General features: G+C 44.7%; 1 protein-coding gene and 1 long non-coding RNA gene across 3 annotated transcripts; one reads left to right on the forward strand and one right to left on the reverse strand.

The window, feature by feature from the left end:
- RHPN2 (rhophilin Rho GTPase binding protein 2) lies at positions 1–27,628 on the reverse strand. The gene is made up of 15 exons (XM_064159850.1): positions 27,468–27,628; positions 16,667–16,782; positions 15,723–15,851; positions 12,939–13,014; positions 11,903–11,980; positions 11,071–11,195; positions 10,089–10,255; positions 7,750–7,937; positions 6,364–6,520; positions 5,803–5,922; positions 5,523–5,717; positions 4,761–4,837; positions 3,894–4,040; positions 2,922–3,077; positions 1–1,434 (listed from the first exon to the last, which is right to left on the reverse strand). The coding sequence occupies exons 1-15, from the start codon at positions 27,534–27,536 to the stop codon at positions 1,183–1,185; spliced, it is 2,052 nt and encodes a 683-aa protein (XP_064015920.1). The 5' UTR covers positions 27,537–27,628; the 3' UTR covers positions 1–1,182.
- On the forward strand, positions 8,463–14,773 carry LOC135184270 (uncharacterized). Of its 2 annotated transcripts, XR_010305945.1 has the most exons (4): positions 8,463–8,657; positions 11,725–11,802; positions 13,241–13,347; positions 14,683–14,773. It is a non-coding gene; the product is annotated as an uncharacterized LOC135184270 (long non-coding RNA). The 2 variants fall into 2 exon arrangements; XR_010305944.1 differs by lacking the exon at positions 14,683–14,773 and having other exon boundaries at positions 13,241–13,505.
- Positions 27,629–27,682: the final 54 nt, after the last annotated feature.

Genomic DNA, 27,682 nt, shown 5'->3' on the forward strand with positions numbered 1-27,682 from the left:
TGGCAGCATCTGATTTTTATTATTAAATAAGTGTCATCAACATATTTACACCTATTACATAAGAAACTAAAAAGAAATGCCAACTTCAAACTTTACACCCAGCTACACATTTTCTCCTGAAGTTTTGAGTATCAAACAGCATATATCTACTCTGTAGATGGCAATGTTAACTAACACTACAGTGTTAGCAATTCTCAATTCATTTCAATTTCAGCAAATAGAGGAATCTCAAAGCAATACTGTGTTATTTGTCACGCTCCTTAACACATAGCCAGTATTTTCTCACTGGGTGTTCCAAGGGGGGGAAGGAGAATCTTGTATCCCTTTATTTGCCTTTATCGTGCCAAGTATTCTGCCATTTAAGACTTCTTTTCTTGTATTTTGAAGCATCACCACTCTTGATCAATATACTGGAACATGTCAGGTTTGAGAACCGTTCTACAGCTATCCATTTTATCGAGACTGCTGAGATAAAAGTCTTATGGTAGCCAGGTTAAATGTGTTCAAGTTTGGAATAAAGCCCTTTTTTAACAATGGCACCATCAGGCACCAGAAAAAGGGCAGGGTAAAAACCTTTTGCAGTTTGAAAGATCTTTTGGCTTCTACACCTTCTAATTCTCATCTAGAATTAAACTGACTATTCAGCAGAATACACCTAGGGCTCTCAGAATGAGAATGGCCGTGCATAAAAACCACCACCTGCCCTGCCCCATGGCATGAGGCTTGCGTAGCTGAGGAATATCCTTCTCCCTCACCTGTACTTTGACAAGAGAACTCTATAGTGTGCAGTGGTTTAGTGTTTGCTCTACACTTTTACAGCAAAATCATCCTTTACTGTGTCCCCTATTGTGCATGCAGCACCAAGTCTGAAATAAATAGCTCCCATTATCATAGTTACAAAATGCTAGTCATGATACTATTTTGAAATTCCAAAGGAATTCAGTCTTGTAAGCAACACTATCTGCAACCTGTTATTGCAGACCTCCCAAACAACTTCATTCTAACCTTCACATACTTCAGTTTTACAGGTTTAGCTGGCCCCTGACCTCCGTAGTGGCTCAACGCACAGCACAGCCAGCAGCACTTGTCTGAGCTCATACACACATATAAAGTTAAAACAGTTCAATATTTTACGTACATCTAAAAGAAAAACAGCCACAGTATCAGGTCCTGAGGAGAGAGTCAGTACAATGAACTTTCTGAATTAAGAAGGGTCAAGGGCGAAAGCTTCTTCTTAATATGGGAACTTCCAGCCACAGCTGAAGGCAGGCAGAGGGTGCTTGCAGCTTTCTGCCTGTTCTTCGTTCCCCAACTTAGAAAAGGCAACTTCAGTGGTGTTTTCTTAGTTTGATCAATCTTATCCTCTTCCATGGCTAAACAGATTAAGGAGTAGGTCTTCTGCATTCCCACAGAATAAGTTGCACTCTTATTATGCTGTAGGAAAAAGAGAATCATTATAAGAATCAGTCACCCAAAATGGGTCAAAATTTTGAGGCTAACAAAAGGTTAGTGTGCAGATGGTACGTCATTAGCACAGAGAGCTTGCTGTCCTCTGCCTTGGAAGACTAAGGAACAAGGCCCTTCAGAGTGCTGTGGCTCTGGCATTCTGCCTGTGTAGGCTCTGGGGTAGAGGAAGCTGTGTGCAGGGACACGAGAGTCTCTTCCAGGGGCTGTGCTGGAGTGCCCACTGGCTTCTAGCCTAACTCCACGGTAGGTACACTGACCTCTCTGCAAAGCTTAGCTAGGCAGCTCTTGCACAAAGCTCTGGGGGGAGTCTTTGCTGTCCTTGGATTGGTTCCACGTTGGCTGCAGCTATGACAACAAGAGCTACAGCAGGGCATTCTTTTGGGATTCTCTGCCTTATCTCAGCTGTGCCCCGAAGCAGTTTGTTTCTGCTCCAGCCTTTTGTCTCCAGCAGCAATTCAGAAGGGCAGGTGTGCAAGTCTGGATTTTCAGTAAGAAAAATCCACTTAAACAGATGAAGAAAACTAAGTACTGAAGAGCAGTTGGATCACTTTAAAGGCAACAGCATTTTAGTGCCTAAGCTTGCCAGGAAATGTCAGAAACATGAAACAGTGGATTTAGCTATATTATAATTTCTCACACTGCAAACAAGTTGAAGTTATTTGCAGCTTAATGTTTTTTAATTTTCTGATCATTTTTCCTTGGTCTAAAGCTTCTGCAGTAGCTTAGTAACTGACCAGATAGTTAAAATTCATCAAGATAAAGAATACATACACTAATACTTGATGAAGCATAGCTGGAGGTGGGGAGGTTCAGACTGGACGTGAGGTTGAGGTTCTTCACCATGAGAGCGGTGAGAGCCTGGAATGGGTTGCCCAGAGAGGTAGTTGAGGCCCTATCCCTGGAGGTGTTTAAGGCCAGGCTGGATGAGGCTCTGACCAGCCTGATCTAGGCTAGGGTGTCCCTGCCCATGGCAGAGGGGGTCAGAACTAGATGATCCTTGTGGTCCCTTCCAACCCTGACTGATTCTGTGATTCTAATTGGTGCTCCAATACAGAAGTCACAAATTATTTATGTTAATAGTCCATAAAAAATAAGCATGTGTTCTTGAATGTTTTACATCATTCTAGTTGTGTTTCACTATGTTTTTTCCAATGCTGGACAGGATTATTTTTTCATCTTCTGGGACAAGTTAGGGGAAAATAAAATATGCCCTGGAATTTATAATGCAGCCAGTCTAGCTCCACTACAAGAAACCCACCACCCAACGATTCTTATGCACACAGACTGTACTTCAGCTTGCTAAGTCCTGATGATTTGAAACTGAGCACATGCCTGAACACTTCACGGGTTCACCGATGGAGTGAGAGGTCTGACTACATGAAAGTAAACAATCAGGGAAAATGAAAAAGCTCTCAGGTGTCCCACCTGTAAAACACCTTTCTCTAATTACGTACCATGGAGGCTGCTGTATCCTGGCAGCTGATGACCTCCATCTCAATGGGCTGCTCTCCCATGCTTTTTAGTTTTTCCAGCACCTCATTCACTCCAAGCCACTTGCAATCCACCCCACCAACTGAAACAATGTAGTCACCTTCCTTCAGGCCCATTGACTGTCAAAAAAATTGTGCACAAGTTATTATCTGGAACTATACAGATGCATAAAGTGTTTTTGTCATTATCCAGTCCCTGCCCTAAAGGCACTCCCCTCCTCAGTGCTGTAAAGCCATCGTCTGGCCAGATGCGGAACAGAGGTGAACACCCAGCACCAAAACTTGCAACTCCCTTAAGCACACAAGTTATCTATGTGGCTTAACCACGTGAGGCATGCTCACCTTACCTCTTCTTTATGTCCTTTTCACTCTTCTCCTGAAGTGTGTGAAACCCCCATGGGCTATTTTGTCTTTTTTCTTCTATTTCTTCAGTAGCTTTGTTTGTACTCCTGTGGTTGTTTCTGCCTTTCCTGTAGCTAAACTATGCTCATCACTGTGTGCTGCATTATCCCTTTGTTGTTTCCCCCAAAAGAACGATATACTAGAAGCAATAACGTGTTATTTTCCCTCTTTTACTTGGGCACATACTACTTTGCCTTCCCTTCCTGATCCTCACCTTTGTTGCTGCTACTCTGGAAAGCCTTTATCTCTTCTAACTTTCCGAAATAAATGGGAAATAACATTAGCTTTTGGGTTTGGGGAATTTTTATCTATTAAGTGTGAATGGAGGGAGAAACACAACTCTAGTTCAATGTGATGTCAGGGATAAGGACACTCTGACACCTAAAGTTCAGCTTATATGAACTGACTATACTGATGTACACTAGAATTCAATAAATACTCCACAGAGCAGTCTGGACAAGCTGAAGCTACACATAAAACACTGTAATGCTGGAGTCTGGACGGAAGCTGTCGATACTGCACCTGCATACTTACCGCTGCAGAACAAACTGGATCAAGACAATAGATCTGGACCGGTGAACCTCCTTTAAGACTGAATCCCAGCTCTCCTGCCTCACGGTGGATGCGAAGGGGCCGTGGAGCTGTCCATCGCTGTTTGGCTGAGAATACTGCCAGCGGGCCCTGGAGGTGACAGCAGCAGGCACAGTGTGGGCTACTCTCATTGGTAGGTAAGCATGTCTGGTTTTTTACAGTATAATGCTTTAGGCTCATCTTGTGTAGGTTTTACTCAAATTAACTTCCATCTCCTTCTCTGAAATGCAACAATGAGATTTTTCCCCAAAATTGAAGATGTCATCTGACATGGTCAGCTTTACTTCATGACTGCTCAGGTGATGCTTCAGAGTAGGATGAGACAAATTGCCACGTTGTTCTGAGATCTCTGTTTAGGTGTGCAGAACCTTTTGACTGCAGCAAGCTCCAAGGTCTTGTATGATTCCATTGGAGGAGATAAATTGTTTCAAGAAACATTTCATGTTTGGAGCTTCACCACAATTCCCAGTTCCCTTTGCTCACTGATACAGAGACACCTCAAAGACTGGCTGTGCAGCTTGCACCGTAACACCCTCTGCTGCCTGGTTCCAACTACCCACTTCCCCCTGCCTCTTAACTGTGTGCAGCTACCCACTGACAGTTTAGGGAGCATCTGTAAAGGTTATCAAGTGTAAAGCCACACAGACTGGCACTCTGATTCTTTGCTAGCCTTAAGTGGACTTCCACCTCTGAAGCTAGGAGTGATCTCTCCAATAGCTTCTGGAAAACACAGTTACTACAGGATCATTTTTTAGGGTGAAATCCTTGCATCCCTTCCCTCCTGTTGGCTAGCAGGAGCACATCACATACCAGCCTGTGAAAGAAGTCCTTCACTTTGACCTTGGAAAACTGCGGCATGATGATTTCAATTTTGTGCTCTGTTTTAGCTGAAACATGACAAAACCCAAATTAATTTTCTCTCAAGTATTACTTACAAGACATACAAATGTATTTTTCTTGTGTTCCAAGCCAGACAGAAACTTCTCCTATATTCTTGCCAGGCTGTAGAAAAGCTCGTAGCATCAATACAGGAACCTGAAACCAATCTCTCCAAATGAGGCCAGGTTATCATCCTCTTTGTTTGCCTTTGACAAATACTTAAAACCAGCTCTCATTCTTTCCCCCTGCTTCCAAAGAGTAAAGAGCTGGAGGAGCTCAACTGAGGTAGGAAGAACCAACAGCAATCAAATCAAGTTACCAATTTAGAGCAGGCAAAAGTTGTGCTGTAAGAGGCAGTTACTTGTTTTCCCCTGGCTTATCTCAGTATTTAAAGTTTGCCCACTTTTTCTAGCTGACAATATAGTCACCAAAGAAAGCTGAATTCTAAATAATAACCACTATTACCTACCCTGGAAAATGATGTGGCCAGAAACACTGAAGCAGCTGTAACAAACAAGTTTATCTGTGATTGAGCAAATGTGTAAGGACTCTGAGCTGACAGGTGCAGTTTATAGCCTGTACCTTGTTTCTGCTGCAGATGGATGCATATCATAAATGCCTGCACCTACATCAGTGCAGGTCCCACGGGGGCATGTGGTGAGATACCCTTTACTGCTAGCTCTGCATACTCACCAATGATATCTGGAGCCTGGATTAGACTGAGAAAGTCATCTTCTGTCTCCTGCTGAGAGTATTTGAGCAGCGAGCGCTTGTGAGCAGCTGTCAGAACCTCCTGAAGAACGTCGATATTTCGGAGCTTCTTGCACAGCCCGCAGACCCGCAGAGCTTCCTCGTGGCACACCACAGCTTGGCGCAGATGTGCCTTCCCTGAGAAAAGAGAGACCTGCTCATCTCCCAGACAGCAGGGTCTGGGGAGGGCTCAGGCACTTCTCAAACCATAGCTGGCAGTTACCTAATTGTTTTCTCTGGACTTTGTCCTTTAATACGCTGAGAGCCATCAGTCCTTCAGGCATGTGGTCATACAGCTGAGACAAGGCTTTCTCCTGCTGGTCTTCATCATCGCCAGCCTGCACTGTAACAATTGATAGAGAACATTATACATCTCTGGGGGCCTGTCCCTGCAGCTGTGAGGCTGTGCAGTTACTGCTGCCTTCTCTCTAAATGCAGCCGTGCATTTTTACACATAGATATTGATGGACTTGTAATGGTTTTATTACCTGCAGTTTGCAAGTAGCTGTGACATGCCAGAACATACTGACAAGAACTGAGTAACTTCATAGCTTAGGTAGAATATTTCTTTTGTTTCTCTATAAGTTAGTTTATTGAACTTTCACATTCTTCTGTAATGGACAGAAAAGCATGGCCTCATATCTGAACAGGAAAATGACTGCAAATTAACATACACTGAACCCCCCAAAGTTCCTGACTCCTCGTCTTAGTCATAGAACAAGTTGTTACTGTCTGTGTGTTTGCTGCTATTGACATGAACATATAGGGAATGTGTGACTCTTACGTTCATGGTCACACAGGATGGTGGCAATGAAGTAATGTGCCAGAGCTTTGTAATGATCTGACTTTATCTGTGCCAGCTTAGACCAGGAGTAGGGGATGTTCTCTTTCACTGGTTCTTGATTCATTGCAGTGTTAACCAGCATGTAAACCTCTCCCACCTGAAATAAAGCACAGAAATGAAGTTTGCAAACTTAACATTAGTCATTAGGAGCTCAAGTAAGGGATATTCTTTTCAGCCTTAAAATAGCTTTATGTGCATCATGTCAAAGGCGGTTATTTTTAAAAGGTTAGAATATGTTGGAAGTAAGTTTTGAGACAATCTTAAGTTCCATTACTGATTTTTGCCTTACAAGAAAAGGTAGACCCAGTCAGTCACTCTACATGGCTTCAGAGTTCAACAAATCACTACAGAATAAACATTTCTAACCTACAAATGCATCTCATTGGGTTTATTCAGCTAAGAAAAAGGGTGAAGCACATTACTTACACAATAGGCTTGTGCTTCACTTCTGAAACTATGGGGTCACATCTAGCCTTAAGTTTGTGTGGCTTAGTTAAAACTGGGCTGCCATCCTCCACACGGAGTAAACCGAAGAGCTTTTCAAGCAGTGAGTAGATCAAACAGCTCCAGCTAACAGAATCAAAAAAATCCTTCCCCTGCAGCTGATCAGCCCTACAGATAAAGCAGGGTGGATTTACAAGCTCGGGAGGAGAAGCTCTGCCCACTTATCTGGTATGGAACCAGTTCTAGGCCAGCTGCTCTGAAATGGCTCAGAAAGCACACTCAGGTCTTGCTGGCATACCCAGTCTTTGATGTCAGCGACCTCCATCAAGTACCTGTTGGGGTACAACCTGCCCCCAACACTAGTCAGGCAAGCCCAAAGACTGCAGCTACCAATGTGACTGCACCTCGGGGTCCTTCCCCCAGTTACAATTTAGTTGTTCTTTTGGACTTCAGCTTTTTAGGTTTGCATAACCTCCAGCTACTGGTTGTGTTCAATGGAGAGAGCTACGAAAACAGCCCTGTCCTTTTGTATGTTGTTCTGTGGACAAGATCTGTACTGTTCAAAGGAGCAATACTGATACATAGCTTGCAAAAAACAAACAACCTTTGGCAAGCCCATGCATTCTGACATGTCTCTGCTGAACTTCCTGGATTATGGGGTTTGATAAAATGTCAGCATTTCCAAAGCACTAAATGGCAGCTGTTCACATTTTCATCTTCTGAAAGGTTGTTGCCTGTGAGCTCTCCCTCCTTCAGCTTTTCAGTCCTAGTGGTTAACACTGAGCTTTAATATATTCTGTTAATATTACTAGAGGCTGCAGCTATTAACTCAGCACTGTAAACAGTTACTTTACAGACTGAATTTTAAGTCTCGCATTTTACCTTGGCAACTTCCTGTGTCATTTTCACCAGGGTGAAAAACTCATTGCGTATCCCTGGGAGACCAATCTGCTCAAACACACACTCCTGAGCCTGGGCAAGCAGCATTTTCACCAGCACATTCAGCATGGCTGGGCTCATATCATAGCTTGGGGTGTGAGTAAAGGTCTCCTTTAAGTAGCTTAGGACTCCTGAAATAACAGAATGGTTTTGTCAGTATTACTAAGAGAGAAACAAGTGAACATGTGCCATGGTAACTGAGTTTGAGAGCATACTTTCTAGTATTGCACTACAGCAATCTGAGGGGATTCTTAGTACACAGGAAATTAAACTGACCTACATGTTTTGCCTTGCATTTCCACTAAACATCTCCAGGCAGGGTTTTCAAGATTACAGTTCAGAGGAGGAACAGAAGCTGTAAGTTTTAAGGGTAATCCCTTCAAATTCCCTTGTAGCAATTCTTGGGACTGACCATAAAGAGAGTGTGACTTGTACATGGGAGAGGTGGCCTAAGGCTTATGCATAGCACAAGAGTGAAAAAGAAATGCACACAACTATGAGGAGGTGACAGTAACACTCTTGGACATACAAACTTAATTAACTGTGAATCTCCTTTTCAGATGCTGCTAAGTGCATTTCGTGTCCCAATAAAAGCTCACTTCCATCCCTGTAAGTAAACTACAACAGTAAGATTTAATGGAGTAAAAGTAGATTCTGTTTCAGAGATTTGGTTCCACCAACAGATGAATCCCTTCAGTCATTATCAAATGAAAGCCAAGCAGTAGCTGCAGTGCCGACAAGCAGGAACAGTTTCTGGGACAGAGAAGCACCATGTTCAATGTGTGTCATCCAACTGGTCCAGAGAGCTCTGCTGGCCTGCTAGTTGCTGATAACAACACCAAAGAGAACAGGTAAGACCTCTGCTTTTTAAGTGTCCCAGCTTCTCTAAGACTTCTTCCCACCCAGTTCTCTCCATGCTGTATACACCTACTGCTAGTTTCTGGGATTTTTTATCTTCTATATTACAGTTGTACCTTTTATCTTACTCACATGCCCCTACACACACTTGAGTTGCAGCCATCTACACCTTTTTCACCAAAAGCCCCCAACCCTAAGCTTGCCAGGCACATCCCAAGTACCAATGCCGTGCCCTACTGACAGGAACCAAAGGTACAGAGAGGAATTGTTGGTTTTGTGGGTTTTTTTTTCCCCCATTCTCAACACCAAGAGCTCAGAAGAGGTTAAACTGCACCATTTTCCCTCAGCACAGAGAAAGGGTTAAAACTCACTCTGCAAAGGTGTCACGGAGCCATGCACAGGTACAAAGAAATGCCTCCAGAGCAGAGTGCTTTGGGGCCCTTCAAAGGTACTGAGGTAGCAAATGATGCACTTCCATTTGTGAATTAATTCTGTTCTTCACATATACTGAAGTGTAGAGCAGTGATTTTTTTTATATTTGCAAAATGGGGGGAGGAGCAGCAGCAAAATGGAGACATTTCAAGTGCTGAAATTCCTTTTAGTCATCTGAATACCAGGACTGAAAGCCAGTTTCTTTAATAAATGCATTAAGAAAGACTATCAATTTGTTTCTGATAGCTGTGCATTGTCAAAACTGGGGGGTTAGGACAGTCCAGCCGGGTGGTCCAGCATTTGTACCTGATAAAGCTCCCCACAGGCTGGAAGCCAGCAGCCATAGCTTGTTGGTGCAGCAGTAAATCTTACAGTACATCCTCACCCCACAGGTCTTGTCTTTATCATTATGTGCAGACAGGTGACATTTACAAAAAACCACCACAAAGCAAAAGCTTCTGCAGCATCTCAGTTCAAGAGATATGCTTTGCTTTAGTAGCATCTGTATTTTTCTTCACTTGGGGCAGAGATTGATTATTTTGAACCTGTTTGCCTTTGGAATCTATGGAATATACATAGCCAGCAGACTTTACTAAAGAACACAGTAAGATTAAGAGACCATATGGATTTAAGGATTTAAGTTCTTTCAGTTGTCTTGTACAGGTTTTACACCAATGCAGTGTCACTGAGGCAAGGGCAGCTGTGTTGGTGTAGCAAAGAATGCACACTGAAGCAGTTAAGCTGGGGCTGTTGGTGGGACCTTTGAGCTGCAGTTCATTAATTGTTAACCACAGCGTTCAGTGGTTTTATCTGCAGGCTCAGGCTGCAGTTCTGGGGTTTTTAATTTAACCTTTGTTTCAGCTCTTCAGCAGGCTTCTTTAACTTCCCTATTCCTCATTTTTTTGTGTAATGAAATGCAAAAATCTGGAGGATATCAGGTTGAGATTAGGAACATTTGCACAAAGACCTTCCCAATACTTTTAAATTTGTACCTGCAGCTCTCTGAAAAGCACCAACAGCATTTTCAAGTCCAGCCTGGGTCTGACGATTGCATCTTGTTCCAATCTGAGTGTAGAGGGCTCCGATATTGAATAAGATACTAGCTTTTTCAAGCAGCAGATTTTGCTGGCACACCGGCACACCTGTGAAGGAATCATACCTTGGGAAACAAATATTAAAGTGTTAAGATGAGCAGAGTCCACTGAAACGACAGACATAGTTGTTCTGCTACAGGGCAAGAGAGGGTGAGAAGAAATACCACAATGTGCTGCGAGGACAAGCTGAGTGCTACAAGCCAGAGTACAGCTTTGGGCTTAGTTTTCAGCAGGACATACAGCAGAGCCTCCACAAGCATGTTCTATCTGGCTCAGAACTGCCTGTAGAGCACGAGAGGGGCGGTATCCGTATGTGTTGCCAAGTTCTTGTTCTTAGATGTTGCCAAAGATCAACTACTGGCATCATCTGGTCTCCATAGCTTGTACTTTAAACCTTCTTCTTGCAGTTATCACTAGAAATTGGTCAGTTGCTCTTGGCTGCTTGGCAGACATCCTTTTTCATCTTAAATAGTCTCGATTCACAGTCAAACTTTGCCCATTGTAATAAATCAAGCTGCTCCACTCTTCTAGCTCAAGTGCTCTTAACAAGTGCAAGGGGAGACATTAAGGTCTGACCCATTCCCCATCTCCTTTGTGCACCAAGGTTCAGAGTCCAGGAAACATCTGCAGCTGTCCACCATGAAGATTGTTTTCTCTCTTTTCCCCATGTGCTAACCTGCAGCCCAAATCACAATCTAGCCAGCGGCTTCACTCTGAGCACAAACAGGGTTTGCTCTCAATGCTGCCTTGAAAAAAGCCCTGACACCACACTGCAGGGACAGAAACTCACTGACATGCTCAGTTTAAACAGAATACAGTTAATGGTTAACAGTGTGCTGAGAAAAGAGAGGCAAAGGAACAAGATGAAGTACACACTTACCATGTAAATAAAACTCCCATGTGCCTGGTGGGTGGGAAAAATCTGTTCTCTACATAACCAAGTTGAAGGAAATAGCTTGTCAGCATCTCAATGCCAGCTTCATCTCGGCTGGGAGTGCGGCAGGCCTTCGCCACGGCAGAGGGAAAGAAAGTGGATGCTGCTGAGTTACTGAATACCGAAATAGCAAGGACAGAGCTTTGCTTCCTTTGGACTTCTGCAGATCACAGAAATGTGAGGAGTCTGAGAACAGTCAGCTGAAGGCTGTATGGATGCGTTCCAAATCAGTTTTTCAGCTGCACAAGGTGCACATTAAAGGAGTAAAGAGGATCTGTTTGGCAAAGCCCCAGAGTTCACTAGGGAAAGCCAAACAGATCTGTTGGACAGGTCTCAGGACTAGTGAAAGAACGATTGTAGCTATCTTATGAAAGTGACAAAATCAGTTTGTTTCTAGAACAAGACAGGAAATAAACATCAGTCAAAAATTACTCTTCTACTGCAGACTTTTGCCACTCATTCACTTCAGCACTCCTCCTGCCAAGCTAAAAATACTTGAAAGTGAAAAAAGTAGAAAAGGTGAATCTTAGATTTACAGGCTTTACAAACTTGTATTAATAGCTCAAGCACTTTGCCTAACTGCACTTGTTCTCTGCTCAGATCATAAAGCTCTTGGACTGTGGAGATTCATGTTCCAGATCTCAGAAGTGACATCAGGAAGAAGGGAGTGAGCTAAGGGTGAGTCATAAGTAACAATGCCATACCCTGATGCTGTACAAATGCTGTTAATTACAGCTATACATTAAAAGACTTCGTGGTGTCCCATACTTGAACTTACTTGTCTCAGATCCATGAGATCAGCTATTTCATCTTCATACTCAGAACTGTCCTCACTGTAATGTTCCAGAATAAAGTCCTAAAAAAAACCCCAAAACTGAACTATTAATTTTGTTTTCCTGCAGTTGCAAACGGTACAAACACAGTTCAGTTGTGATGTGCATGTCATCTGCTCCTGGCCACTCAGTGTACCCTAACATCTAAGGTACAGAAAGACAGAACTTGAAATTTGATTTGATGTCTGAGACAAGAAATTTCAGTCTGCTGTAAAGAACCTAAATGCCGTCGAGTTCTAAAACAACACCACTTAGTGGTTTTGAAAGGGACAAATGAACCCTGTTAGCTAAAACAAGGGAATCGAGTTACCCTAACGACTTGCTAACAAAGAGACTGCCAAGTTCTTGTCAGCTGTGTTAGTGCAATTCCACTGAAATTAACAGAACTGCAGTGGCATCAAGTGGTACCATAATCTGGCCACGGAGATTGGCAACAGAAGGAAAAGCAGAGCCAAGTGCTATAGTGATACAAGCTGGTTTGCCCTTGCACAACACACGCCAGCCAAAACACAGAAGGTGGCTCAAAGAGCCAGCGAAGTGCACTGGCCAGCTAACAAGCAGTGCTAATGCTGCAGCACTGCTTCCCAGCTCAGCTAGCTCCGTTAGTGCAAGCAGAAGTGACTTGCACTCTTGTGCACTGCCTTGTGTTGTTTTGTGCCGAGTACAACCTTCACTACTTCATTTCACACTTAGAATAGTAACCAACAGTCTTACTGCAACCAAGACCTGTAGAAGGATTTTTTTATTCTCTTTGGTTTGACTCTGTGGCCTCTGAAATGGGATTTCTTGCAGCATCTTCTGACTTCCTCTCCCAGTTAGATATGAACAGTGATCCAAATGATTAGTGGCTATTTTTTAACACGTTGTGATCTCAGCTTTAGGGCAAATGGAACCAAAGAAAATTACTTCTCCTTGAAACAAATCTGAAATGGCAGGTATTTCAGGTAACCGTTCATTCCAAAATATGCCTCTGAAACTTACCTTGAGGGGGAGTGTGAAGTCTACTTCTTTGGTTTCCTTCAGGCCAAGAGGTACCAAGGGAATGCTGAAAGTCTCTCTAGGAAAAAACCAAGATTGAGAAAACATTGTTTTTCTGCTTTTCTGTTGATACCTCATTTTGTCTGGCTTGATGACAGAAAGTTAGCGTGCTGCTGGGTGTTCAGGTGAAAGGTACAGTTTGTAACACTGCTTAATGGCCTGTGCCTCCTGAAAAAGTGCATGAGGAAAGTTACTTGCCTGTGCTTTTTTGGTCTGTTCTCATTTGAGCCTTTTTTTCCTTCAAGGAAAGAGGAGACTCTCAAAAGCTGGCTTACTGCAATTTACCTCAACACACATACACCTACACAAGATGTCTGGACAGAAAACAGGAGGTCTGCCACGGTGATCTATGGTGAGCTATGGTGATCATCAATAGTTATCATCAGTACTTTACTACCAGTGGTTTCAGATGTAGAAGTGAGGTGAGTCTAACAGAGGGAAAAGCAGGACCTAAGGGTACCAACTTTAACAGCGAAAGGTCTACACCAAGGAAATCTGAGTACTACTGAGTTCGTAGACGGTGCTAAGTATGAACCTGTAAATTATCAAAGGGCAATAATGATGAGAATTGGGACTTAAAATCTGATCCTTAAGAGAATACCACCTCTGTATGATGGACTTAATCCCAGATCATGTTGGTAAACAACATTAGCTGATAAGACTATTCTGAATTAAAATGCACCATTTATCCTTCAGAAACTACATCTGTTCCTCTGCCACAAGGATGTCACCCAGTTATAAGCCAGAAGGATCAGAATAGATCAGTACTAATTAGAAGGTTTAACTAACATTTGCCTTTTTCCTGAAAACACCTGATTGCCTGTCTAATCATTGCTTAGAGCACTCCATTAACAGCTAGCAAGTCCCATGGCTGTGATTAATTTATAGTCTAACCAGCAAAGCCAACAAAATTACTTTCTGGCTGGTGAAAATTCCATCTCAGGAAAGTAGGAGCAAGAGTGCAGCTTCCTCAGCAGAGGAAGAAGAATTCTCAAACTGGTTGTCACAATCAGAAAATGGCTCTGTTAGCTTGAAAAGGCCTTCCAGGATGCAGAGAATGCAAATAACCTGATTTGTGGTAAGGCTTTTAGAAGAAACCACAACACTTTTACAACAGATTGTATCAAGATTTTTTCACCAAAAGGATGTGCCACACACACAAAAGAAATCCTGACTCGCTGAGTGAATGAATTCTAGTACCACCCACAGTCCGTGCAGACACTGCAACCGAATTTTTATGTTTGAAGTTTCTAAGGTGCCACAACCATGGAGTTAACATTCTGGGGGCACTTAACAGTGAGGGAGTTGCCCTTGAATTTCCAGAGACGAGCAGAAATGGCATCATGCTTCTCAGTCCAGCTGTGTGCAAGGACTAGAAAGGCCAAGCCTGTGGGCTGCTGTAACACAGCACAGTGTAACCTAGTCGTGTGGGAGTGAGCTCGTGCTATTAAGGGCTGGAGAGCTGAGGGGAGTGAATTCTTTTAACTGGTGGAACATAAAAAGTGCTTGGAGCTTAGAATGAGCAGCATAAGAAAGATAAAACAATTCAAAACAGACTGGGAAAACAAGATCAGGAGAGGATGAAAAGCACACTGCTGTCCAGCTGCAAGGCTTCTGCCTGCCCTGGGGCCTGACCTCCTGCTCACCCTTCCCTGAGAATCCCAACATTTTGAATTTCTTTATTTAGGAGAAATGGAACTTCAGGAGCCCTGCTCTCCTACCCAGAACTTCCACACTGCTCTATGCTCACATGCATCCATGGAGACTGGTACAATCTTAAAAACCATTTTTGCATCAAACAGTTGTCAAAGTTTGACATGTGGGTGGAGAGGGCAGGAACTTGAGTATAAGTTGTTTGAGAAAAATGAAACTGCAACTTTGCATCAGTTGGAACACTGCTCCACTTGAAACGTCCTCGATCCCTCTACAGTAAGAATTCCCTGTAGTCCACCTGGAGGTTACCATCTAACTGAGGTGAGTGCTAAGAGGGACCCTGAATTACACTCCCCTCATATGAAGCCCTTCATTTGTGTCTTGAGCTGCTGATGTTAATCAAATGGCAACCACTCCCTTCTGTAAGCAACAACACTGATAAATCTGTGCAGTATTCAGGCAACAAATAATCTTTACTTCTGAAGCTTTATCTTGGAGGAATCCGTTGCAATTTGAAGGTTAGTGTGCTCTTTAAAGCCAGGAGAATATCCTGGAACTCTTCCAGCCTCATCTGCTAAAGGTGTCTGGTTTAGCCAGCTAATTTATGGATTTCTGCTGCTGAAGTACACACCTTAAAGATTACTCCAGGTGTGCTCTGAGCTCCAAATCAGTGCTGGACTTCTGTTCTCCAGCCAGACAGAGGGCTGTTGTGTGCACTGCATTTAAGAACGGAAAATTCTATCACTAGGTTTGCTGGCTCTGGAGTGCACTCATCCATTCTAGCACTGGAACTTCTGCTGGATGCCATGTGTCTCCCCAGAAAGCCCCAGGAGCTTTCGATCCTCTGCGAAGGAACTCCATATCTAAGGGTTTGCGGTATGTACCTTGCCCAAGTGAAAGACAAATATGCAGACTAACCCTTAGTCAACAAATCCACCGTCCAGTATGTTCTCTCCCTATCGAGCTCTTTCACGTCACTGTTTCCAGCAGTCACTCTCACCTGGAAACAGTTTTGTTTCCAGTGGTAAACAGGAGGTCTGTTAGTGATTGAGTAACTTGAAGCTTTATACTTACGCTGTATTTTGGTAAACTTCTACTGAGATATTAAGTCCTTCCAGTTCCTCCTTTAAGATCTGCAGGTCTGAATTTACAAAACTCAGTTCCAGTAGCACCTGCTCTCGCACTTTGTTGTTAGTGGTTGCTCTGCAGAAAGAGACACATCAGATTTCATTGCTGAGGAGGTTTGTACATAAACTTGGCTGCCCTTTTGCCAGCATTCTCAGCATTTTAAAGATTTTTTTAATCTCCTTAAGAGATGATATGAGACTCATGGCTCAGAATTTATGAGTTTCTTCTGCAAAGAAAGGGCCTGGGATAGTTTCCAGGTAACAGCATACAAACACAGGGAAGACTTGCTACGTGCTGGTTTTTTGTGTGATTAGAGGTCATGCCTCTTTTCAGATCCACTAACCAGCAAACCCAAAGAATCTAAATCAGAGTCACTGTCCTGTCTGTGGAAGGAGGTAAGAGTGGAGGTGGGGGGAGTCAGGAGACAGTTCTTTCAAAAGAAACATCCCCACTTTATAAACTGAATAATGATCTGCTGAGACTTCTGAGCTTAAGAATAAAAGAAACCAGCTCCCCCACGGAACTGCTTTACAGCCAGGCAGGTCCTTTCCACTGAAGGACCTTGGCAGAAGCAGCACCACAGTGGCAATACCTTTCTTTGAGTTAAGGACTCGTTCCAGTATTCAGCAAGGTTCACTTGCCGTTGTTTCTGGCAGTAAAGCTGATCAAACAGAGCATCACGAGACAGCCCGACATGCAGCTCATTTGCTACAGCACAGAGCTTTGAAAGCACACTTTACAGCAGGTAGTAACAGAGCTACAGCACTAGAAACCTCCAGCAGTAATTTATGCAGCATGTTAGGGGAGCAGATAGGCAGACTGGGGAAAAGCAAGAGCTCAGAGACTGCTAAGCAATGTATCCCAATGGTGTTGGAAGTCATGGCACATACCTTAACAGATTTTCAGCACCAGCTCTCATTCTCACTGCTCTTAAGATCTGTTGGTTTAGGACAGCTCTTTGATTTTGCAGTTTGCTTCGTCCAGTCTCAGCCAGAGGATTACATCCCTAGAATCAAGGAAATGAGGGTCTTTGTTACTGTTGGAAGAGACACAGAAAAAGGAGTAACACTGAATTTAAATGAACTCTAATGGCATGGGTTCTGCACAAATACAAATTAACTGTATTGACAGCAGTGATGGGTGACTGACAACATTCCTCTTCTCAAACATGGCCTTTAAAAATGAAAGAGACACCATGACCAGAGTGTTTCACTTCAAAGTTGAGGCAGAAAAGGTTTGTTTCAAGGTTTATGTACATGTGAAGCTATTTTCCAGTGGCATCCAAATCTGACAGGGTTACTGTCTGTTAGAGCTTTCATAAAACCAGTTTCTGACAAGACAGTAACTCCTGCAAAGCATCTGCTTAACCTTAGCAACACATTAGAGTTCCACACTGGGGTGTATGCAAGTCTTAAAGACAACTCTATCAGAAAAGGGGCTTTGGTGGCACCACTGCTCACAGTTGTAAGAACCCTGGTAAAGATCTCTGTTCTTGTTCCCTCTGGTGCTCACACCTTCAGTGCAATCCCTACACCTCCTGCCCTAGGTTCCTCTCTCCATCCCTCAAGCTTCTTTTTGGGACAGCATTGCTTATCTGCACAGCTCTTTGCACACAGCAGATCTCTCAAATCTTTCAGTCTACCCTGCCCTAACCCAAGAGCACATTTGCATACTGCACCAAAAATGAGCATAAGCTTTACAGGTTATTTCATCTGTTCACAGTTCAGGATGCAGTGATTTATCTGCTCATTAGATTATGTTGCCTGTTGGCCAGATGAAGATTGCATATTGAAAGCTCAGTAGCAAGTAAGATGGGAAATGGAGACAGGCTAAGATAAGGTGGGATATGGAGTAATAGAGCTTGACAGGCTAGACAGGTTCAGAAGCACGTCAAACGAAGCCCTTAAAAGTACAGCATGAAATGCAGAATTTAGGAGAATGCCCCTGTGTACGAGCACAAGGCTCAGACTGGTGCAGCTGAGCAGCACCGAGACGCTGCACTACGGCGAGCGCCGATGAGCTACAGTGGCCAGGGATGAACGGCACTGCACATTTGTCATCTCCTTTTTTTGAGGGACACACAGGCCTGGCACCTTTTTAAACACATCAGATGTCTGACTTCCACTTTTTTATTCTTCTCTTAGGTGTCTTTGAACATGAACACTCATTTATAGCAGTGAAAGGTCTTTGACCGTGAGCACCCATTTACAGCCAACCAGCACATTCCTGATTCTGAAGCAAGTTAAGACCACTTTGCTTTAAGGTTTATCCTTCAAGCATGCTCTTGTGAGTGGCTTGCAAGGGTCCTTCTGGACCATACATTACACAAGGAGGAGGCTAGGATCTGTCTGAGACAAGTCTTCCCTCGAGTACTCCAAACACTGTTTTGGGGCTTTTCCTCTTAGTTTTGAGTATAAAATTTTGGTTTCGATGTAACAGCATTTAGAAGTCAACAAGCTCTAATTTTGAGTGCTCAATGAGACACCAGCACAACAAAAGCAAGTATTAAAAACAGAACACAAAATTGTAATAACCTGTTTGAATTTCACTTCTTATTTGGGCTGGCAAGAGAAAACAAAGTGGCTTGACAATAGAAAAATGATTTGATCAGTACAGCTTACAGTAGTTCAACTGGAAAAGCATACAGCTCAATATCGTTCATTCTAAATCCCTAGTCTGAAGAGTCTGTTGTGAACAGCAAAGATGTCAGAAGCTTGTGCAAACATCTTCAGAAGCACTGCTTGCCAAGTAACTCCAAACAAACATGCCACAGTAAATCACTTTGCTTGCAGAAATAATTCTGCATTGAAATAACTATAACAGAAGCCCAAAATCTGGGTGTCAGTACATCCTCTGTTTGTTGAGAAAGCACTGGCAGCAAGCACAAGACATAAAGGATGAACTTCTTACTGGGGAGGACACGCACATGCACCAAACTGTCATTCCTCAGACTTGAAGGCATTGCTTTCACCCTGTTATGGTTCGAAGCAAAGTGCATTAGCTTAGTCTTAATTATAAAAAAGAGTAGGAAAATTTCAATTTCAGAGGTGTTGAGTAGAAAATAGTAAAAGGCAAATAAAATAGGAGTTTTGATACAAAAGAAAAAATATAAGTTTGTATCATTCCATTCACTTGAGATTAGGATAAACTATTCTGGCTTCTTCTCCTTTTTGCTGCTGCTTTGCGATTCTGCTTAGCATGACTCCCCTAGCTCTTTTCCTGACCTTCTGCTGGCAGGGAAGGGAAGCTGCTGGTAGCCCTCTCTGGGACAGGGAACAAGTCAAGAGGGTCCTTGTGTTGTTTCTGAATTGTAAATATATTTTGTAAGTTTTCTTTGTATTTTATACTTTCAATTGTTTAGCTTGCATTTGTAAATGGAGCTTCATTTTGCTTCTAAACTTCTGAGCTACTCTGGCAATTTATTTTGGGGGTAATTTCAACCTACCACACACTACCAAACACTTCATGCTCCAGTATAGACATTCATACACGGAGGGATAAGCAAAGCACACTTAGAAGTACAACATAGCCTTGGATCCACAAGTTCCTTTCTGTTTCCTTTTATGCCTTGACACTGTTTTTTCTACTTTTTTCTTCACTTTGCATTGTACAAATTTTACTGCTGCTGCTCAGTGTCTCCTCTCCTTTCACTCTATGCCATTTTTCACCAGAACCTTGCCAATCATTTCCTCTTGCTTTCTGCATTTGGTTTGAATATTTGATTTTCAGCTTGGACCTTTCATTTCTATATCCCTGTATAGGTCTGCAGTACTTTCTTCCAACTTCTTTCTCAACCAATTAATCCAAGCATCTTACTAAACATATCCTTGTCTTCATTTTCTCTGTAAAGCTGCAGCTTCTTGACAAAACTCCCTGCCCTTTCCATGTGCCAAACAAGTGTTGTGGCATCATTCAAATACTTCTTCACAGCTCTGCTTCTGGAAAAACTTTCAGGAAGATCAAAAGCCTGATCCCCAAGCCCATGAAGCTCAGTGTAGGTGGTGATGGTTTATTTTCGTGGACCTTTGCTCAAGCTCTAGTCCAGAAATCAAATAAGCTCCCACTGAAGAAAGTTCAAAGCTGCAATGATCTTAAACTCCATGGACAGAAAAAATGGCAGAGATGTTCGCCTGCATGTCAAGACCACGACCAGCCACCGATCTCTTCATAAAGCTTTAATGCAGAACCAGCTCTGGGGCTCCAGAGGACAAGGCACTGACAGACTGAGGTATCCGTATTGCCCCCAGTGTGCCTGGCAGTGCTGCACGGCTGTCTGCTTGATGAAAGGCTTCCTGAGGAGAGTCTTGTTTTCAGGACAGGCTCACCTGCTGCAAGCACAGCCCTCCTATTTACTTCTCAAGGCCTGTAGGTCATAGTTAAGCTTTGGGAAAATGCAGCTTCTGCATCTCCTGCACAGGGGTGGGGCCACTCAGCTCCTCTGTGTGCATTTGCAGGCTTAAACTCTACTGTCATCAGGCTGCCAGAAAACCAATGGAAGACAGTAAAAAATAACCACTGTCTGCAAAAAGGGAAATGCACAACCTGGGGAAGATTCCCCCTTGTGTAAAGCACAGCTTCTGTCTATTTAAAAGTCATTTGGCAGACAGATCCAAGAAAGCCCATTTTATTTTGCTCCATGCAGAAGACTCCTTTCCCAGGCTGCATTTGTGCTTGGTTGCAATTTGCACAACCCCCAGAACGTCAGAGCTCAGTTCACTGCAGTACCTGGCAGCCACGCTTCCCAGTGGTTTCCACACCTATTGCTGCAGCTCTTGTCAACAGGATGCCACACGCTTCATGGAATTACTGTTCATTTCTTTGCCCAGCCAAGACAGCGTGGAGAGGGAACTGGAGCCTACCCTGGCTTATAACACGATCAATGAAATTTACTACATAGCCACGAGAGAGTGGATTTTGAAGGGAGATGCAACAATGACAAGAATGGAGCATGGTTTAAGCTTTGGGTGCACACGCTGGGGAAGAGGGGGGAGAAGAAAGACAAGTGAGTAACACTGCTGTCAAGACAACTCAAGTAGCAAACTCAACGATCAGTTTTAGAGCCTTTTCCCCCTCAGAGCACAGCTCTACTGCATTAAATACAAGTGCTTTAAGTGCTTAAGTATTATTATCCTTAGCTCTTGAACTGGCAGATGCTTTTTAAACCCTGAAGTTCAGTTACCTAGTTAGTCTATTTCTTCATGCTTGGTTGAACAGCATTACTGAGCTGCAGCATCAGGAAGCTGGTGAGTCTTTCATATATCCTATCAAGAACTATGGATTTCTGCCATATGTTATTTATGTACCTAGCCAGGTAACATCTTTAAAGAAGCAGGCACTGATTTTGGACAAATAAACTGGCAGCCCCTGAGGAAGGCTGGGCTGTGCAGAGCTGCCTGCCTGACAGGAGCCCTCTGACTGATGTGGCATGCTGGCAGATTCCATGAGCTGGCATTGCTGCTCATCTGCTGTTGAACTGATGCCTAAGCTCAGGTGGCAGGATATCCCACCCAGGCTTATTTCAAGTTTATAAACATTATACCACACACACCCGGCAAACAGCTGTATTGTGAATGCCTGTGGTCTCACAGTGTGTCACTGTCAGAGCAGGCACTGCCAGCCCAACTGCAGGAGCTCAGGCAGAGCTGGGATGCAGCTTTGGACTCACCTGGGATTCTGGAGAGATTTTAGTCTACAGAGTACAAGAGGACAGAGAGGGTAGCTAGGCAAACCTGCAGTTGGGTACTGCAGGCTGACTCTGGACAGGCAGATCTTGTCTCTGCACAAGGCATCAGAGCTTGCCTCTCATCTGAAGGAACCTTAAAATGCTGCAGTCTGAGAGGTACAAGCAGCATCTTTGTGGGTTTCCAAGTCCAGGCTCTAGGCCTTGAGAAATTACCTACCACAGAGGGATAGCTGTGCAAAGTACGGGTCCCAAATACAGAAGCAGTTGTATTTCATTTAGAAGTTCTTCCTTCAAGACAGAAGTGGTTTTTAGCACCAAAAATCTAGTTGTGCTGGACACAGTAATAATGCCAAATGGTGAGTAATGGCAGGAAGCATTTGAAATTAACCTAAGTATGGCTTAGGAAGTAGTGGTTTGAACTTTTAAGATGAGCCAGTGTCTGGAGGTGACACAGAGTTGAAACTGGGTGTGCCTTCTTACTTAAAGCATTCCTCTGCAGCCAGTGCAACCTGTGCTGCTTGGCAAGCCCAGCTGTGCACCTCCAGGGGTTTAACCGTGTCACCTTCCTCACTTCTTCAGCTGCAGCTGTAGTAAACAGCAGGATTCTCAGCAGTGCTTCTATGGCTGACCCTAAATCCTGCTGAACTATGATGTTTATTCCTTCACCTTCCTCCACTACTAGAACTGAAGTTTCTCTGTCAGTTCTGTGCTACAAGTCTTTCAAAAAAGTGTGTGTGGGGGGGGGGGGGTAGGGAGGAAGAAGATCTGGTCTCACAGAGCCTGGTCTACTTCTGCTGTGAACAAGTATTCTTCAGTTCTAAGTGCCTGCCTGCCCCAAATAATATAACATTTTCTAAGTGGTTATGGTATTGCATTCCGAGTGCACCTTTTCTATGTGATATTCCATCCTGTCACCTTGCTCACTAAGCAAAATGAAAATTGGTTTTTCACCAGCGACGTCTGCCTCTTGACCACCCAAGTTTCAGATGATTCCTAGATTCACATGAAAGCCTGCTTTCGGGTTTAGGTTTTATGAATTAGAGTGCAATGACATGAATCACTGCAGTATTGTTTGTTCTCTTTCCACTTGTCTGGCAGGACAGAAATAGCCCAATAAATATTCCTGTGTCAGTGCTAATGGTTGCCTGGCTGCCAATGACTGAGACTAAAGCCCAGTGGAAGCACAGGTGGAGCAGGCTGGTGAACTGATACATGAACCACAGCTAGGGGGAAGCCCTGCAGAGGAAACCCCAAAAGCTAAGGAGGGGAAGGAGAGAGTCAAACAGGAAAGCACTGATTCATGAGCTGGTTACCATACCTATCATCATTTTCAGCTTGGTGCCTCATGTACAGAACTGCCTGTTTTCTGGTTTTAGCCTTTTCCCCTGGCAGGGAGAACTAAAATACACTGTCTGTTTCTGAATCATCAGCTTAGTCTGTATGGGAAGTATCTAGCCTTACAGACGGCACCAAGGCTTTAAAGGAAAAGGAAGTATCTCCATTAAGCTGACCAGAATCCAAAGGCTTGTTAAGCCTGCAATGCCTTTATGCAGCACCCTGAACTGCTCCCAAAACAACCAAAGATGGGATGTGTAGGGCTATCCCAGCAGACAGTGGGACAGCTGCAGAAAGGGTAAGCCTGGAAAACGAATGATGGCATTTTCTTGTCGTTTACTGCAATGTCCTGACTGAGCTGGGAATTTGGATCCTGTGACTAGGTTAGTGTCACTTCATAAATACCTGGAGTCCTGTGCATTGCTGCGTTTTGAGGATATTTACTCTCTCAAAACTTCCTACTTTAGTGGGGAAAAAAAGGGTGCCATGGGGAATAACAGCTTCAGAAAGAGTTGTTTCTTCCACAAGAACTAGAAAGTTAACTACACAGCCAGGAAGAGGTGTGAGAGACCAAGCAGTCCACAGGGCCATGGCAAGCTTAAAGAGTAACTTCCCCAGGGGTATCTCGCCTGAGCAGAGCATCAACCAAGGACAGGTCTGTTTCACCAGCTGCTGAAATATCCTTCCTGTCTAAATGCCTTGATCTGCTTTTACAACAATTTGGGATTTGCTTTTATCATTAGTTTTGTCTTCTGACCACAGATTCTTTCACAAGACAGAAGGACTAGGGCCAGAATTTGCTGAGATGGATCTGTAGGACAGGCATGGTTGATTCACAGGCTACTGCCTGAACAGTGGAAAAATGTGGAACTCTGCACAGAGGAGGTGGAGGCATGGGGCAGACAGTCCAGTGCACGCTCAGGACCCAGGAGCACAGGTACAGTTTGCCCTGGCAATGCACCATGGAACACCCTGAGCTAAGCTATCCACATGTGATGGCCAAGATAAACAGCAGCAGAACCAGTTTCCTGGTACCTTGTCTTACCAGAAAGTAAACAGTTCTAGACAAAAGCTCCATCTTCTTCTTCCTGCAAAGTAAAGGGCTTCTCCCACCTTGCAAAACTCTCTTCAGGATATGGATTTTTTGGTTAGTTTTGTTTTTAAAATTAAATTCTTCTCACAAGTTTAGTTGCAGCTAATCAAATGGTTTAAAAGAGCTGTTTTGGAGGGGAGAGATAAGGAGGAGGGTTTAGGGGCAACACTAACTGAGCTGCACGTATGCTGTGTGGCTACACAGGTAGTTTTCTTAAAAGCAGATATTGAAAGAAAACAGAACACAACATCCAATCCAGCTCAAAGCATCTTATGGGTTTAAGGAAAACTTAACTTTACTTAGATAAATATGACAGGCCTTTACCATGGGGAAAAAGGAGAGATAATGGACAGAGATGGGGTAGGGGAAACAGGAAAAGGTCCCTACAGAGCAATTCTGACAGTGCTGGGATTGAATGGAGAGAGTCTGAAGAAGGGTGCAAGTGGACCACAGCAGCTACCACTCATCCTCTTAGACTCACTTGGCAGTGTCACAGCAAGCCTAACTTTCTAGTGTGGCAACAGAAAGCAAAGCAGGAAACAGGACTGGGTATCTGTTTCACCATTGCTGGTCACAACCCTTTACACAGAACCAGTCAGTTTTACAGGGCCTCCTCCCTGTGAGGATAACAAAGTACTAAACAAGAATTAAGTAAATAAGCTGGTTTACATTTGCATCTTGGGGATACTGAGGGTTGTTTTCTGGTATGCTGCATTTAAGGCTTCAGTGATGCACAAGAGAGCACTGCTCGCCTTGACAGGCTTCCCACTGCAATCCAGCTGTCAAAAACCCAGAGCCTGAAACAAATAGGTATGGTATCAACTGCTTCATTTTTCATTGTGCACCATGTTCTTCCTCACCATGCAAATAGCACTTGGAAGCCCTCCTGTGAGCAGGACTGAAGCAACGCAAATGTCTTCACCTTACCCCACTGGTAAGGAATTATGGAAACACCTCTTGACCTACATCCACGAGGACCTTGGAAACTGATGTGGTCTGCACCAACAAAGCTGGTAACTGACCTTCAAATCCTTCCAGGAAACCAAGTGGAGTGTGATTTCAAGAAGGGAGGGGAAAGTGACACAAAGGGAGGCGGGGAGGCAAGCCCCATGGGCACTGGTGAGGTCACTGGTTTCAGTCAGGTGACACCACCCGGGGTGCCATTCGGGTGAGCATGGCAGGCCTGAAGACACTATGCAGAGCACCTCCTTGGGTTCAAGATTCCAAGAGTGGGATTGTTTGGGAGTTTGGGCTTGTGTCATTTGTTTTTTATTCCTCCTCCCTTCTCCTAGAACTACCAAGCCAGAGTGAAAGCTCTGGTTCTTAAGACCATGGCACCAATGCATAATGCTCTAATAATACAATGTATAATACAGGAACAGTGGTTTCCACTTACATTTACCTCAGAAGGCTTTGGGCATCTAGCCTGAAGTTTACAACTTTAATAAAGACAAGTGTCTTTAATAAAGTGAGCTGATGAGTATCTTCCAGTGTCTGCAGGGGGCCTACAAGAAAACTGGTGAGGGACTTTTTAGGGTGTTGGGGAGTGACAGGACCAGGAGGAATGGATCCAAGATACAGGAGGGCAGATTGAGATTAGACATTAGGAGTAAATTCTTCAGCATGCAAGACCCTCAAGTTGTCCAGGGAGGTGGTGGAAGCCTCATCCCTGGATGTTTTTAAGGCCAGGCTGGATGTGGCTCTGGGCAACCTGATCCAGTGGAAAATGTCTCTGCCCATAGCAAGGGGGTTGGAACTGGGTGGCCTCGAGGTCCCTTCCAACCCTGATAATTCTGTGAACCTAAGACGTGGGTGAACAGAGGGAAGAATGCTCCACTGAAACATTGGCTTGCCCAGATCTAGCTAATACCAGGTTCATATCTCTTTTCTAGTGCTCTAAGACATAAGCACTTTGAATGTGGGAAAGATGCTCATGATGAGGTGTAAAATTGATTTTTACAGTATTTTCATATATGAGAAGAAAAAAACCAATCCCTTCCCAGGATATAGGGTGATCCAATGCTGTTTTAGTGAATTTATCCCAACACATGGCAAGTTCATTGAAAATAAGCTCGGCCCTTCAGCAAGACTGCATGCAGATGGTACATACTACTCTTGTGACTCATGAAGCACAACTTGGCTATTCAGCTTCAGTTAGTCTCCATCATTAACATCAGACAGGTCAAAAAGCTGATTTATCTAACTTAACAAGTTCAATAAAAGTCAACTTCTTTACTAGGATGCCTCAAGACAGACTACGAGCATCACATATGTCAGGAAACTGCTGTGACAACTCTAAATTACAACTTTGCCACACTTCATGCCACATTTCTTGCCCAGGACTAAGAAAGAAGTGATTACTCAGCAAAGAGTACAGTAGGATTACTCAGATGAAGAAAGCAGACAAGCTTTGGTAGAAGCTGTGTTTCAGCCTGCGTAGCGATGTGTACAGCAGCACGGACTCCTCTCAACATGGCTGACGCAGGTAAAATCTTTGCTCTTTTCAGCAGCCAGCAGTCCCTCTGCTGAAGGACAGTGTTGCTGCTGAAGCTCCTGCAGGCTCATGGATTTGGTAACTACTAGGAGCAAAAAAAAAATACCCTGTGAAGAGGGCAGCAGGGCCTCCCTGCCGCCTAAGTCAGGTGGGAGCTGAAGAGCATCGTGGGGCTATCTTTGTGCAGAAGTGAACAGCAACAACCTGAGCTATGGGGTGGGTTGGTTTTTTTCTCCATAACGTGCACAATTTTTAGTTTCGGGTCCAGAATCCACACCGAAAGCCTCGTGTATCTACACTCCTATTTGAAGCCCGTCAGTTACAGGCGCGGAGAACTTAAAACTCATCGCGGGGAGGCAAAACGAAAGCTCCCCGGGCACGGCGCTCGCTGTTCGGTCCCCGCGGGAAAGTTCCCACCAGCCCCCGGGCTGCATTACAGGCGATACTTAACTATAATTGCTGTTGTGCAGAAAGAATTCGGGTGCAGGTTACGGCATAAGCCGCCCACTCAGTCTGAGAAGTAATTAGGGTGGATGTTCCTTAAAAATTTCCTAAGGCGTCTGTTCGCTGCACTGCCTCACCCCAGCCAACCGCCAGGCACAGAAGCCCATTGCTAGAGAGCGCGGGGAGGAGCGAGCAGGAAGGAGCTCCGGGAAAACAAGGAGGGGTTGCGCTGGCTGTGTTGAGGTACGAGTGCCCGAGCCCTGCGCGGTGGAGTCTGCCCCGCGGACAGCGGAGAGTCGCACGAGCTGCGGTCGGGCTGTGGCCGCCCGAGACCCCGCGGAGCGCCCCGTCCGTGCCGCCGCCAGCCTAACGCGTACCCCCGGCCCGGCCCCGCGCACTGCCCTGTCCACGGCCGGGCACGGGCGCTCTGCCAGAGCCAAGGTCCCAGGTCGCCTCCTCTCCCGCACCCTGCGGCAGGTTCCCACCACCGCGGGCTGTGAAGGGGTAGAGCTCGCGACGCTGCCTAGGACGCAGCCCAGGAGCAGCGGACAGAGGACGGCCAAAGACGAAGTACCCACGAGGAGGGCTGCCCCGGGCAGCACAAGAGCCCACGGTCCCCGAGCCGGCCGCCGCGACTCTCACCTTACGAAAATAGCCGTCCTCTGCCGGCTCCGCCGCCCTGCAGGCGCGGGGCGGGAGGGCGTCCGTCATCTCCGGGCGAGCCAGCGGTTCCTGCGCTCCGGCTGCCAGGCGAGAGCTGCTGCGGGGAGCCGCGACCCTGCGGGAAATGCCAGCGCTGCCCCACGGTGCCGCCCGGCTCCACCTCCGATGGTGGCGGGGAGGAGCTGCCCCGCCCT

This window comes from Pogoniulus pusillus, chromosome 20 (assembly GCF_015220805.1).
Source record: "Pogoniulus pusillus isolate bPogPus1 chromosome 20, bPogPus1.pri, whole genome shotgun sequence".
NCBI lineage: Eukaryota > Metazoa > Chordata > Aves > Piciformes > Lybiidae > Pogoniulus > Pogoniulus pusillus.